Source organism: Pongo abelii, chromosome 1 (assembly GCF_028885655.2).
Source record: "Pongo abelii isolate AG06213 chromosome 1, NHGRI_mPonAbe1-v2.0_pri, whole genome shotgun sequence".
Lineage (NCBI taxonomy): Eukaryota > Metazoa > Chordata > Mammalia > Primates > Hominidae > Pongo > Pongo abelii.
Genome location: NC_071985.2, coordinates 44,368,889 through 44,384,825, shown reverse-complemented (window position 1 = coordinate 44,384,825; position 15,937 = coordinate 44,368,889). Strand labels below are relative to the sequence as shown.

At 43.2% G+C, this 15,937-nt stretch overlaps 1 protein-coding gene across 4 annotated transcripts in view; it reads right to left on the bottom strand.

Moving 5' to 3' along the window:
- Positions 1–2,739: 2,739 nt before the first annotated feature.
- The window catches only part of DSTYK (dual serine/threonine and tyrosine protein kinase), a 72,284-nt gene continuing 59,086 nt past the window's right edge, over positions 2,740–15,937 (bottom strand). For 2 of the 4 annotated variants that reach the window (XM_024231985.2, XM_009238912.3), the window contains exons 11-13: positions 10,894–11,008; positions 8,419–8,553; positions 2,740–7,954 (exon numbers count right to left, since the gene is read on the bottom strand). In XM_024231985.2, coding sequence (XP_024087753.1) covers positions 7,767–7,954; positions 8,419–8,553; positions 10,894–11,008 — 438 coding nt within the window. In that variant the 3' untranslated portion in view covers positions 2,740–7,766. The remainder of the gene's footprint in view (positions 7,955–8,418; positions 8,554–10,893; positions 11,009–15,937) is intronic. The other 2 variants (XM_024231989.2, XM_063725658.1) reach the window with 1 other exon arrangement.

Here is a 15,937-nt window from a genome sequence, read left to right as displayed (position 1 = left end):
TTTTTTTCTGTGCAGATGGGCTAAATCTCTGTCTCTCTTTTTTTTTTGAGACGGAGTCTTGCTCTGTCACCCAGGCTGGAGTGCAGTGGCATGATCAGCCCACTGCAGCCTCTGCCTCCCAGGTTCCAGTGATTCTCCTCCTGCCTTAACCTCCCGAGTAGCTGGGGTCACAGGCATGCACCACCACACCCGGCTAATTTTTGTATTTTTAGTAGAGACCATATTGGCCAGGCTAGTCTCAAACTCCTGACCTCAGGTGATCTGCCCACCTCAGCCTCTGAAAGTACTAGGATTACAGGCATGAGCCACCATGCCCGGCCAAGCCACTGTGCCCAGCCTACAGTTTTGTTTTTTTGTTTTTGTGTTTTTTTACATTTACATCTCTCCTAGACCTGGACTTTTTTTTCACATGATGATTTAAGTATTTTTTTTCCTCAGGTGGTGATATGATTTGAATGCATGTGTCCCTCCAAAATTCCTATGTTGGAACTCAAACCCCAAGCTATTAAGAGGTGGGGCCTTTGGGAGGTGATTAGGCCATGCGGGCTTAGCCCTCACGGATAGGATTAATGGCACTATAAAGAGGCTCAGAGGGCTGCCTAGTTCTTCCATCTCTTCTGCCATGTGAGGACAGCGTTAGTCTCCTGAAGGACGCAGCAACAAGGTGCCATCCTGGAAGCACAGAGCAGTTCTTACCAGATAGTGACCCTGCTGGCACCTCAATCATGAACTTCCCAGTTCCCAAAACTGAGGAATAAATTTGTTATTTATAAATTACCTGGTCTGTGGTATTTTGTTACAGTAGCAGGAAAAGACTAAAACAAGGGGATAGCCAACTTTACTGACTAATCTATTTTTTTCATGGATTTGAAATGCTAACTTCAAAATATACCAAGGGGGCCAGATGTGCTGGCTCATGCCTGTAATCCCAACACTTTGGGAGGCCAGATCACCTGAGGACAGGGGTTCGAGACCAGCCTGGCCAACGTGGCGAAACCCTGTCTCTACTAAAAATTCAAAAACTAGCCGGGCATGGTGGTGCGCGCCTGTAATCCCAGCTACTCAGGAGGCTGAGGCAGGAGAATAGCTTGAACCCGAGAGGCGGAGGTTGCAGTGAGCTGAGATCACACCATTGCGCTCCAGCCTGGGAGAGTGAGACTCTATCTCAAAAAAATAAAAATAAAAATATACCAAGGAACAGACTCTCCCTAGAAGGGGCACAAGAGGCCTCAATCAGTGCGTGTCTCCCCGTAGTAACTGCACTTCATGGACTCCTTGGGATTCTGCTAAAGACAGAAATTTTGAAGTTGAATTTAATAATGTTCAGAAGCCTGAACCCCACCCAAATAAAGGATCAGGAAGGCCACCCAAGTTGCCCTACTCAGGGCACATACCTACTGAGGGATGTGTTCTTGAAAAAGCATGCCCAATCTGAAAATGTGTATACCACAAGCTATTTTTTTCCAAAGTAATAAGGGCAAAGGAAGAGGTTAAGAGAACTCCGTCACATTGAACTTCCTAGGAAAATACAGGGCATATGCATATAAGATGGGTTATATTTAACTTTGAAGGGTGCTGGAGTTACTAGAGAGTTTCACAAGTGTTAAGAGGCTTATCTGGGCTGGGTGCATGGCTCACACCTATAATCGCAGCACTTTGGGAGGCTGAGGCAGGAGGATTGCTTGAGCCCAGGAGTTTGAGACCAGCCTGGGCAACATAGCCAGACCCTGTCCTTAAACAAACAAAAACAGCCAGGCATGATGGCATGCATCTGTGGTCCAGATACTCAGGAGGTTGAAGCAGGAAGATTGCTTGAGCCCAGGAGGTCAAGGCTACCGTGCGCCATGTTTGTGCCACCGCACTCCAGCCTGGGCAACAGCAAGAGCAAGACACTGTCTCCAAAATAAAAATAAAATAAAATAAGGCTTATCTGCATTATTAGCATTAACCAACAGAGCTAACCGGCTTCAGTTGCATTAAATGAATACTGTGTGGGTATGGGTTGAGAACCATCGAGATCAACTTCAAGGAGCAGGAACACACCAGCTACTTAAGATGTGCTGCCATCTGCTGGCTAACCTTGTGTTGCAGTCAAACCAAAAGTAGTTACAGCAAAAAATGACAGCCACACAAGTCGGACATGGTATGATAACAAAAAACAAACCAAAGCAAACGCACCTCGTGCTGCACGCTGACCTTCCCTGGTGACTACAAGTGGTGCCTGTCTCTTGGCGGTGGCCCATGGTGGTGCCTGTCAGGCATTGCTGAGCAAGCAAATCTCAGCACTGGGGTGAGCCTAAATAGAAAATTCAAAATACACTACATGCAGATAGGCCAACGTAAGATTATGTGCCCAGTTCCCTCACAGTGTAATAGAGTAGCTAGGCTCGTATATGAACTCACAATGCTGCAGGTTCGTGCTTAAAAGAAGCTGGAAAAAGCATGTCACCCAGGATAGGCTCTAGAAGATACATTGCTATCATCTCACCCCTTTCCTCCACTATCCTATCTCCCATTCCCTTGCCCCACCCTCCAGTAGTGATGATGTAAAGTACCCAGAGCCCAAGAGCCATGGTGGCTGGGGAGGGCCCCTGATGGGAGAGGAACATGTTCCACCCACCTCTCCTAACGCAAACTGAAAGACATCTGACTGAAGGTCACCAGTGGAAATGGAATGGATTACGGAACGTCCTGTTACTATGGGTAGTGAGGTAAGGGAAAACCAAAACGAAACAGATAGAAACCTAAAACGTTAATGTGATCTTTATTATACAGCACATCTGGTATTTGTGTATCCCAACAAGTATACAGAATACTCTATAAAACCAAACCCAACCCTTCAATATTACACTAATGAAGATTAACCCAGAGTCGCATCTCTTCAAAATGCACACAATTAACACGGTCCTGCTGTAACAATATTATGGAAAGAGCCAGGTAGCACAAGAAAGGAGAGAGGATAAAGACTGAAGTGTGTGCCAAAGTCATTGTCTTTTGTTATTGCACTTTTATTCTACACACTTAGTATGTTACACTTTTATTTAACACTGTAATACACATTAGTCCTTTAAAACAAACAAAAAACATTACATGAAGACAAAAGACAACAGGTTGTCCAGACCAATTTTCTTTTCAACCATCTGGGCAAGGTGGCCTCCCCAGTGCTAGATGTCCTGATGCACCTCTGAGATCACCTCAATTGGACTGGATGTTAACAAAGCAGATGAAGTTAAAAATAAAACCCTTTTAGGAACAGTAGTGCTACTGGAAACCTCCAGGAGAGTTTGGAATACAAGTGTCTCAAGGCCACTCCCTCCTTACCCACTTTAACATCAAACAAGCTCTATTCATCCCACCTCCATAATTGAAGGATTAACCTTCTTTTTCTTTTCTTTTTTTTTTTTTTTTTTTTTAGATGGAGTCTTGCTCTGCTGCCCAGGCTGGAGTGCAGTGGTGTGATCTTGGCTCAATGCAGCCTCTGTCTCCCGGGTTCAAGCAATTCTCCTACTTCGGCCTCCTGAGTAGCTGGGACTATAGGTGCCCGCCACTATGCCTGGCTAATTTTTTCTATTTTTAATAGAGATGGGGTTTCACCATGTTACCAGGCTGGTCTCGAACTCCTGACCTCAGGTTTTAAAAAGTGGGTTACTTGATCCAGAAAATCCAAAAGCTTTGGAAATTCAAGAAAACCAACTACTCTTTTGGCAGTGAACTCTTCCAGGGTTGTTAATCCCACTCTGACGCAATATGGATGGACTAGGGAGGCTTCCTGATTATCCGAATGGAATACCAAGCATGCCATCATCTCTCCAAAGCAAGTCCAAAGGGGGCTTTAACTTCCCAAAGTGCCACTGTAATCACCAATTCCCCTGGGCCTCCCAGTGCTAAATAATAAGCCAAAGCCAAACAATAAAGTGTCATTCAGTGCAGTTGTCACTTTGCAACCCTGCAACCCCGAGGCACTTCTTCCATGAGGAAGAACACTTTGTGACCCTTCTTTGGCAGCTCAAGCAAAGACGCAAAAATGCATTTGAGAGCTGACAGGTACTAGTCGAGAGTTCTATGAGTCCCCTATTTCTATCTGTGGTAGTAATGCATTTTTTCCTCCACTGCTTCCTTGAATTTTAGTGTTAAAAACTAGGAGAAGCTGCTGCCTAGGCTCTGTCCCCTTGAAGTTGATGGAGTCAAAAGTGACTCTCTTTGGTCTAGGAACAACCAGCACAGTCCTCCTGAAGCGCTTGCTCAGTCAATGAGCTACTCTTTGCAGAGGATCAGGGAACTAAGGTATGCCGGGGGAAACCCCACCCAAATGAGCCATGCCAGACAGCCCTTGCCATCAGCTCTCTAGGCACGGGGTCAGCCATACCAGGGCCCCAGGCTCCACCATTTCTCCTGACTGGTCTGCAGGAAGGCCTCTCACTCATTTCTGAAACAAAATGAGAGACCAGACTTCAAGCTCTGGCCATTAAAAATGGCCAGGTCATCATTTTCATGCTGGGGTAAGCTGCCCTAATTATGTTGATTAGAAGGACAGACCACAATAAGGGTCATTCTTTCATGCCATCCTTTTTCTTCCTCCAGCCACAATCTCACCTCACCACTTGGGAACACATAAAACCAAAGCTGGGAGGTAAAATCTTTAGGACTTTGGTCATGCTGAGCCCTCTATAACCCAAGTGCTGCCAGACTTGTATGAAAACCTAGTGTCCTCCCAAGTAATATACAATACAGTACATTTCATGGCATTCCATCACTTATAATAAGAATGGATGCCAAAGAACAAAGAAGCCAAAATTAGCTGACAATGTTATAAAACAAAAGCAAAGTATACACACGCTATACACACGTATACCTGCACTCAGCCTGCTGAGTATTTAAATAACATCCCCAAATATCCATATGTGGACTTTGGCTGGCCTAGAGACTTTCAAGAATATTTTGCACCTTTTCTCAAAATACATTTTTTAAAGAAAATGAACTGTAACACAACTACTCATCTCCTTACTTATATCAGTCCCTCCCTTCCACCCTCCCCACTGGGGAAAAAGCTGTTGGGGAATCTGCTAGAGAACTGGTATCTGATAGCAAACTAAGCCATGGGGTAAACTAAAAAGGGACTCTGGGTAGAGGAAAAAAATCTAACCTCCCATATGTGAATGAGTATGAGCTAATACTTCCCAAGAATACTAGGAATGTGACCTTCATAATGGAAGCACAGACTTATGATTATAGCTAGAGTCAAAAGAAAACAGTCTGGAAAGGGAACTATGTAAGACTTTTCCTAAAATTTCATACACAACAGACTTACAACGATTTTCCAGCAAGTAGAGAGTACTTACCCCTCCTTTCTTGACACCTGACTCCCTTGAAGACCCGTCATAGTTCCCAGAAGGACAGTGAGTTAGTGCAGCGAATAGAGTACTTGAAGTATAGCTAAATAGGTGGTAAAAATTCTAAGAATATACTGAACATCCTACCAAAACAAGGCTAAAGCCTGCAGACCCCAAAGACACTGAGTCAGTTACTTTATCATTTGCAAGTAAAAAGGTTATTAGCACTACATGGAATTTCTGAAAGGCTTCAAGAGTTTAGGGAGCTACTATGCTCAAACATATCATGATCAGAGCCCAGGATAGCCAGAGTTAAAAGTTATATGAAAGACCCATTATAGACTCCATTTATACTCCATTAATATTTAAAAGATGGTCATTCTGTCATAGACAACCCTAGAAAATCCCAGCAGCAGATGTGCGACTCATCTTTTTTTTTTTTTTTTTGAGATGGAGTCTCGCTGTGTTGCCCAGGCTGGAGTGCAGTGGCGCCATCTCGGCTCACCACAACCTCTGCCTCCCGGGTTCAAGCGATTCTCCTGCCTCAGCCTCCCAAGTAGCTGGGACTACTGGTGCATGCCACCACGCCCGGCTAATTTGCAACTCATCTTATACACCTACCTGGGGACCTGTTTTACAAACTCTGGGGCTGGACACAGGGGCCAGACCAGTTATTGGGGATTAGGCAGATGGAGGGAGACTACTCACTTCCACTGTCTATTTCCTCGTCTACCTGTTTTTCTGAATCTAATGGACCAGTTTGGTTGAGGAAGGCTTGAAGTCAAGTGCATCTGAGATGCATCAAGGCATCTGAGATGCCTAGAATCAGAATTTCTTTCCTCAAGCACACTTCATGAGGAACCCTCCATAAGACCACCCACCCGCCTCCCACCTTTCAGGGAAACTTCCCAGACACTAGCACACAGGGGTGAGGGGCACACACACAGAACTACCAGAGGAGGGTTTTTCTCTTTCGTCTGCTTCTTTTTTTCTTCTAACAGATTTTTAAAAAGGTAAAAAGAAAGAACAAATTGCGGGAGAAATTGTGGTTAAAAGCTCATTGATCAAGTTTTAAAAACGTCAGTGTGTTAGATTCAAACACAAAAAGAAAAATTTCTGATTGTGTTAAGTTTTAAAAACAAGCTGGTTTTCTTCCAGTATGTTTGTACACAGGCCATGGCCTCCAATCATCTCCCACCTCTCAGTTCTCACCCAAATACTTCGCATTGGGTTGGTTTTGCTCAGACTCTCACTCCTAAGTACCATGTTATCTGGGGCTTTCCCACTTTGAGATGAAAAGAGGTAAACAAAAGAAAAGACTCAAAGGTAAAAGAACAGATTCTGTTCTGGGGTTAGCAGTAACTCTAAATCCAATAACTTATGTGTGTATGTCTATATAGATAGAGATATAGACACACACACACGTATATACATATACACACACATATATGCATACACATTCTATTTTTTTTTTTTTTTTGAGACAGAGTCTCACTCTGTCGCCCAGGCTGGAGTGCAATGGCATGAACTCGGCTCACTGCAACCTTCGCCTCCCAGGTTCAAGCGATTCTCCTGCCTCAGCCTCCCAAGTAGCTTGGATTACAGGCATGCACCACCACGCCTGGCTAATTTTTTGTATCTTTAGTAGAGACGGGGTTTCACCATGTTGGCCAGGCTGCTCTTGAACTCTGGACCTTGTGATCCGCCCACCTCGGCCTCCCAAAGTGCTGGGATTACAGGTGTGAGCCACCATACCTGGCCTCTTTTTTTTTTTTTTCCTCTTTTCAGGGCCTCTTGGTGATGTAACAGTGAAACCCTCCCCCAGAAACCAGGGATATGTGGTCCTATAAATGTAAACACACTGGCACTATGAGGAACAGATAGCTCTGTTTCTAGCTCCCTCACTGGGACTTCTGACCATTGCAACCTGAGATCCCTGGCTGTAGACAGCAGGAACCAGACATCCACAAGTTATTGTTTTTGTCCCCATGTTTTCATAATCCCAGAACTAAGCTCAAATTTTCTGAGTCCTGACTAAACTATTCCCAGCTAGAGCCAAAAATCATGAGAATGAGACTTTTTAACACTAGTGTCCCGCTTGTTGTCTTAGAAGTATATACAGTGAATAGACAGTGGTAACATCTGCCTCCTTTTCATTTGTGAAGCCAGAACATCACATTCCTCAGCTTTTACACATCTTAAACATTTTTTTGCTAAAGGGATAGCTTGGCGCTTCAGTGAGCTGCTGAATATGCTCAGTCATTCAACTCTTCACTGTCCAGGAGTCATCCCTGCCTGGGAAGGTTTCAAGTTTCCCAGCAAGCACCAGTTCCCTTGGGAGTGTGTCCTATAGTGAATAAATGTCAAATTCTCCCCATGGCCAAAAGGTGAGGGGGAAGGAAAGAACTAGAGAGTGAAAGAGAAAGGTCTTTGCTTTCAAGTAGAATCATCTAGTCCTCTGTTTGGCTGCTCAGAATTGGACTTGCAGAGCCGATCCATGATGCCCTGGAGCATGGGCTGGACAATGCCCAAGAGAGGCCTCTTCAAGGGGTCGCCATCCCAACAGGCTTCCATCAACTGCCAGCACTCCTCATCAAACACAGGAAGACGTTCTGGGCGAGCCCCTAGAGAAAGGAGCATGGAAACAAGACCACAGTGAGAGGGACCCAGCATAACAAAGAGGCATGACCAGCTCAAAGGGTGACTTCCCAGTGGGGCTCGGAATACTAAGAATGCAAGGAGTTTTGACTTCGATTGCAAACATCTAGGTTAGAACCCAACAGTATGAGTAATTAAAAAAAAAAAGAAGAAGAAAGAAAGAAAAAAAAAGAAAAACTGGAACACATTAGCATATGAAGCTGAAGAATCGGACATTTTTTAAAAAAGACTTTTTGAGATAGTTCAATAGAGAGTTGACTGGAAGCAAAGGTTGACTTAAATATCTTTTCTGGATTCATGACAGTTTAAACGTATCTATGGCCCTGCTACGGAGTGGCCAGATAGGATGACAGGAGGCCGGGTGACATTGCCTGGGCTCAGTCTGCGCTAGCCAGGGGAGTTAGAACAAGGTAGTACTTGTGGCTCTTACCCCTCCGCACATTGTTCCAGAGATGGTCTTTGCTAGCACACCTCTCAAATGCCTCAGGGAGCTTGACAGAGCCTGAGCAGATATACCAGAAAAGAATTCCAAAAGCGTAGACATCCACGGAATTATCGTACTTCCCTGATGGCAAGAAAGGATGAAACGTAATGAGCCGCGGAGAGTCAGGCAGCAGCATCTACACCACCTTGCCTCAGTAGAGGGTTGGCTTTTTCCAAAGCTTTTAACATCTATTATCTCTCAATAACAACCCTGCCAGGTAGGCAGGGCACATTTATAATGCCCATTTTACAATACAATCAACTAAGACATTGGGAGGTCACAGCTCAATACTAAGAGAGCCAAGCCTAGAACTTGACAAAGAAGAAAGAAAATAAGGCCTTTCATTCTGCTAGGACAGTCAAAAAGATTAATCACAAAAGGTCATATTAGGGAAATAAAGTTGGAAATACAGGTGGGTAGGTATGTTGGAACCAGAATATAATAATTTTTGAAGTCAGGTAGAAGAGTCTGGATTTAGTGAGCAGCAGGAAGTCATTTATGTTTTAGAGTAGGAGGTGACATGAAGAATATAATATTTTAGAAAGATGATTCTGACAGCAATAGGGTGGACTGTAATAGAAACAATAAAAGAAATTTGAGTATGAAGTAGCCAAAATAGAATAATAGCAGTGGAATTAGAAAGTTTTTTTTTTTTTTTTTTTTGAGATGGAGTTTCACTCTTATTGCCCAGGCTGGAGTGCAGTGGCACGATCTCGGCTCACCACAACCTGCGCCTCCTGGGTTCAAGCGATTCTCCTGCCTCAGCCTCCTGAGTAGCTGGGATTACAGGCATGCGCCACCACGCCCGGCTAATGTTGTATTTTTAGTAGAGATGGGGTTTCTCCATGTTGGTCAGGCTAGTCTTGAACTCCTGACCTCAGGTGATCCACCCGCCTTGGCTTCCCAAAGTGCTGGGATTACGACGTGAGCCACCGTGCCTGGCCGAAAGTTTTTTTTTTTTTTTAAGTAAATCTAGAGAAAGAAAAATGATGACTGTCTACTTGGTTCAAATGTTGAGTACGACTACAGCTGTCTCACTAACACCTAATCCTTACATGTATCACCCAGTGAAGGGCTGGGGGAAGACTCGTACATGAAATGAAAGAAATGTAAATATATTGCTAATTTTAACTCTTACCAATACTAATGACTGACCAGGGACTACCTTTCTATCTTCGCTGGCAATGGAACAATCATTCCCATCACTTGGGCTCAAAACCTTGGAGTCATCTTTTAGTTATTCTTTTCTGTTCACTAACCATATCAAGTTAGCACCAAAATTTTGTTCATTCTTCCTCTGAATTAATCTCAAATTTCTCACGTTTGTTTGTTTCAGCACTAACACCAGCTTAATCATGGAGGTAACCATAGAAGACCAGCTATCTGGTCTTACCTTGGTTCTTCCCAAATCTTCTTTACCTACTGTTGCTAAAGCTCATCTTCTATCAACATTTTCCTCTGTCCCCTACTCAAAAGCTCAGTAGCTCCTTAAGTCTTGCACAAGAAGCCTTGATTCTTCTGTGGGAATTTCAAACTCAATGTATTTTATCTCCAACCTTGTTTGCTACTATTCCCCAAATGGATTTCTTTCCTGTCATGCTTATTTCTATTCTGTGATTTTCTTCATTATTTCCCCTTCTTTAGCCTCCAGAATTTTCTCTCCTTCATGCTACAGGGTTATACTATGGGGACAGAAAGTCCTAGAATTAAATCACAGCTCCATTACCTTTTAGCTCAATGTTTTTGGGAGTAGGTTTCTTCATCAATCTGGTCTCAACTTTATCCATTGAATGGACACAAAAATACATCATCATCACAGAATTAAACAAAATATGTGAAAAACCTACCCATACTGCTTAGCTCCAGGTATATACTTAATAAATGAGTTCCCTTCTCACCTACCAATTTCCCAGATCTGACTCAAGTTCTACTCAAAATCTCACCTCCATCACAAAACCACCAAACATTTCCACCTTCATTTATTCCTTCTCTAAACACCAACAGTACATTATATAGCACTTAATTTAGCACTTAATCATACGTTGTGTTGTACTGCTTCCTATTTTACCTCTTAATGTATCTCTATATCAACGGTAAGTTCTTTAATGATAGAGGACAACTCCTATCACGCAGGAGTTATTCAATCAATACTTTATGATTAAATAATTGGCTGATTATGGCAATTATGGCACTAATAACCCAGAGAGATGTCCAAATGGTGATTCCCATTTGTACTTTTTCTTTCTTACTCCTTTACCTCTTCACTTTCCCTGCTACTTGCCTTAGGTAGGTCTCCCCTGATCTGGTTTATCCCTTGCCTGTGCCAGACCTGCCACTAGTGATTGTGGAAACAAGCTCAAGGGGTAGCACTCAGGATTAAATACGCCCTGCCCAGACCCACTGCCTGCCCTCCAGCCTTACCTGTGAAAAGTTCAGGGGCCATATGGATTGGTGTCCCCACAATGCTGCCTGACATCATGGCCTCTGGCTTGCAGAATCCTAAGTCAGTGATCTTGGCACGGTTCTGCTTATCCAGCTGCCAACAAAGCAGGGCAAGAGTCACCTTGTTTCTGATCCTGCACACAGCACTGCTGCATACCCATGCTCAAAGGTAGGTACCTCAAAATAGTGTCACTGGACAGGATTATGCTCTGAAAATGAGTTTTCAGGTGATTTCATCCTTGTACAAACACCAGACTGTGCTTACACAAACCTGGATGGTATACCTGCTACACACCTAGGCTACATATTAATAGTATGGTCTTTTGCTACTAGGCTACAAACCTGTACAGCGTATTACTGTACTGAATACCATAGGCAACTGTAACACAATGGTATTTGTGTATCAAACATACTTAAACATAGAAAAGGTACAGTAAGAATACGGTATAAAAGATAAAAAATGGTATACCTGTAGAGGGCATTTACAATGAATGGAGCTCACAGAAGTGGAAGTTGCTCTGAGTGAGTCAGTGAGTGGTGAGTGAATGCGAAGGCCTAGGATATTACTGTACACCACTGTAGGCTTTATAGACACTGTATATTTAGGCTACACTAAATTTATTTTTAAAAGTTTTTCTTCAATAATAAATCAACCTCTACTTACTGTAATTTTACTTTATAAACTTTTTAATTTTTTAAGCTTTTTGACTCTTTTGTAATAAACACTTAGCTTACAACACACATTGTATAGCTGTACAAAAATATTGGGTTTTTTTGTTTTTGGTTTTTTTAAAGAGACAGGGTTGTGCTCTGTCGTCCAGGCTGGAGTGCAGTGGCACAATCATAGCTCAAGGCAGCCTTGAACTTCTGGGCTCAACGGATCTTCCCACCTTGGCTTCCTGACCAGCTAAGACTACAGTTGTATGCCATCATGCCTGGCTAATTTTTTTATTTTTAGTAGAGATTGGGGTCTTTCTCTGTTGTCCAGGCTGGTTATAGGCTTTCCTTTTTTTTTTTTTAACTTTTAAAACTTTTTTGTTAAGAACTAAAACACAGACATATTAGCTTAGGCCTGCATGGGGTCAGGATCATCTATATCACTGTCTTCCACCTCCACATTCTGTCCCACTGGAAGGTCTTCAGGGACAATAACACACATGGAGCTGTCACTTCCTATGACAGCAACACCTTCTTCTGGAATTTGTCCTAAGGTCCTGCCCGAGGCTGTTCTTACTGGTTTATATATTTACTATATTATACTTTTTATTGTTAGAGTATCTAAAAGGTATAAAAAGATAAAAAGTACAGTACAGTAAATATATAAACCAGTAACAGAGCTGTTTATCAAATATTATATAGTGTACATAATTGTGCTATACTTTTATATCAGTAGGTTTACATGAGCATCACCACACGTGTATTGCACTGTGCTGCAACATTACAACAGCTATGATGTCACTAGGCAATAGGAATTTTTTAGTCCATTATAATCTTTTTTGTTTGTTTTTGTTTTTTGAGGAGTTTCGCTCTTGTTGCCCAGGCTGGAGTGCAATGGCACAATCTCGGCTCACTGCAACCTCTGCCTCCCGGGTTCAAGCGATTCTCCTGCCTCAGCCTCCCGAGTAGCTGAGATTACAGGCATGCGCCACCATACCCAGCTAATTTTGTATTTTTAGTATAGACGGGGTTTCTCCATGTTGGTCAGGTTGGTCTCGAACTCCCGACCTCAGGTGATCAGCCTGCCTTGGCCTCCCAAAGTGCTGGGATTACAGGCGTAAGCCACCACACCTGGCCAGTCCATTATAATCTTATTGGACTACATCGTATATGTGGTCTCACTGACCAAAATGTCATTATGCAGTGCATGACAGTACTTCATAAATCCTGCCGCCAACCTTCCTGTCTCCAGGTTCATTTCCATTACAGGTTGAGTATCGCTTATCTGAAAGGCTTGGAACCAGAAGTGTTTTGAATTTCTTTTTTTTTTCAGATTTTGGAATATATCTATTATATTTGCTGATTCAGCACCTCTAATTAAATATCCAAAATGCTCCAGTGAGCATTCCCTTTGAGGGTCATGTCAGTGCTCAGAAACTTTTGGATTTTGGAGCATTTTGGATTTGTAATTTTTGGATTAGGAATACTCAACTGGTACTGTCTTCCTCCCCATACTATGAGCAGCATGAGGGCAGGGATTGCTTGTTTTCATCTTTGTATTCCCAGTGCTTAGAACAGTGCTTAGCCTGGTACATATGAAGATCCTAAAAAACCCTGGAAGAATGAGGAAGTACAGGTCCATGGAAGGACACCAGGGAAACACTTCAGCGCCTGACTCACCTCCTGACCCCAGGGCAGGAAGTTGAGGTCCTCCGGTCAGCTAAGGAGAGTTTCCTAAAGTCCCTGTAGTTTCCTTTCCTAAAGGTCGAAGAGGATAAGTCTGTCTAATTTGGCTATTGATCAGCCTTTTACATTTCAGCTGTCAATTTTAGTGAGAACGTTCCCTTCCCCTAAACTGCTGTCATCTTTATAAATCATTTAAGTATTGCCAGAAACAACTTAATGATATGCCAGTATACTTTCAAGAGGAGTAGGTCGAAAGATTCTTTACAATTCAAATTACAGGACTGGAGGGTTTCATGACCATCTCACCATTTAAGGTACATTTACCTATCTCAGCCTTCATCCTACATCTCTGATCAAACCTTAAGCAATAACAAGGCTCAGACTCCTCAAAGGCAGAAAGACTATTCTAGATTAAAGGAGACTAAAGAAACATGACAACAAGATATACTATATATTTCCTGGATTGGATCCTGTATCAAACAAACAAACATACCATATTTAGGGCAACTGAACATATTTGGGACAACTGAAAAATGTTAATACAGATTACATATTAAATAATAGTATTGTATCAATGTTAAATTTCTTGGGTATGATAATGACACTTTGATTATGTAGAACAATGTCCTTTTTCTTAGGAGATACTTAGGAATAAAGTGTTTTCTGTAACTTACTTTCTTTGTGTGTGTGTGTGTGTGTGTGGCAGGGTCTCACTCTGTCACCAGGCTGGAGTGCAGTGGCACGATCTTGGCTCACTGCAACCTCTGCCTCCGGGGTTCAAGCGATTCTCCTGCCTCAGCCTCCTCAGTAGCTGGGACTACAGGCATGCACATGCCTGACTAACTTTTTTGTGTGTGTGTGTATTTTTGGTAGAGACAGGGTTTTACCATGTTGGCCAGGCTGGTCTCGAACTCCTGACTTCAGGTGATTCACCCACCTCGGCCTCCCAAAGTGCTCGGATTACAGGCATGAGCCACTGCGCCTGGCCTTGTAATTTAATTTCATATAGCTCAGTAAAAAAGTATGCACACGTGTGTGTGTGTGCATGTATAGAGAGAAAGAGAGAGCGTACATTTTGGAGAAAAGAGAATATGAATTTGGGTGAAGGGTATATGGGTCTTCATGGTACCACTCTTCCATAAGTTTAACATTTTTCAAAACAGTGTAGGGGGAAAAAACCTTACACAATACCAGCTAAGTCTATGATGAAACTCCTCCCTTAGCTTTAAGTCTCACACACTATCTTTCACCATGCTGTTAACTCTACTACTTTCTGATATGGTTTGTCCCCATCCAAATTTCATCTTGAATTGTAACTCCCATAATCCCCACGTGTCGTGGGAGGGACCTGATGGGAGGTAAGGGGCTTTTTCCCCTTTTGATCAGCACTTCTCCTTGCTGCCACCATGTGAAGAAGGACATGTTTGCTTCTTCCCCTTCCACCATGATGGTAAGCTTCCTGAGGCCTCTCCAGCCCTGCGGAACTGTGAGTCAATTAACCATTTTTCCTGTAAACGGTACCCAGTCTCAGGTATGTCTTTATTAGCAGCGTGAGAATGGACTAACACAGTAAATTGTACCAAGAGTGGGCTGCTGCTGTAAGGATACAAGAAATTGTGGAAGCAACTTTGGAACTGAGTAACAGACAGAGGCTGGAACAGTTTGGAGGGTTCAGAAGAAGACAGGAAAATGTGGGAAAGTTTGGAATTTCCTAGAGACTTGTTGAGTGGCTTTGACCAAAATGCTGATAGTGATATGGACAATGATGTCCAGGCTAAGGTGGTCTCAGATGGAAATGAGGAACTTGTTGGGAACTGGAATAAAGGTCACTATTGCTATGCAAGGAGACTGGAGGCATTTTGCCCCTGCCCTAGAGATCCATGGAACTTTGAACTTGAGAGAGATGACTTAGGGTATCTGGTGGAAGAAATTTATTTATTTATTTATTTATTTATTTATTTATTTATTTACAGAGTCTCACTCTGTCACCCAGGCCGGAGTGCAGTGGCACAATCTCAACTCACTGCAACCTCCGCCTCCCAGGTTCAAGCAATTCTCCTGCCTCAGCCTCCCAAGTAGCTGGGACTACAGGTGTGTGCCACCACACCCAGCTAATTTTTTATTTTTAGTAGAGACAGGGTTTCACCATGTTGGCCAGGCTGGCCTCAAACTCCTGACTTTAGGTGATCTGCCCACCTCGGCCTCCCAAAGTGCTGGGATTACAGGTGTGAGCCACCATGCACACCCCGGAAGAAATTTCTAAGCAGCAAAGTGTTGAAGAGGAGGCAGAGCATAATAGTTTGAAAAATTTGCAGCCTGACAATGTGATAGAAAAGAAAACCTATTTTCTGGCTGGGTGCAGTGTCTCACGCCTATAATCCCAGCACTTTGGGAGGCTGAGGTGGGCGGATCACTTGAGGTCAGGAGTTAGAGACCAGCCTGGCCAACATGGCAAAACCCTGTCTCTACTAAAAATACAAAAATTAGCCCATCTGCCTCTAATCCCAGCTACTTGGGTGGCTGAGGCAGGAGACTCGCTTGAACCCGGGAGGTGGAGGTTACAGTGAGTCGAGATTGCGCCACTGCACTCCAGCCTGGGCAACAGACCGAGAATCCATCTCAAAAAAAAAAAAAAAAAAGAAAAGAAAAAAAAGAAAACCTATTTTCTGGGGAGAAATTC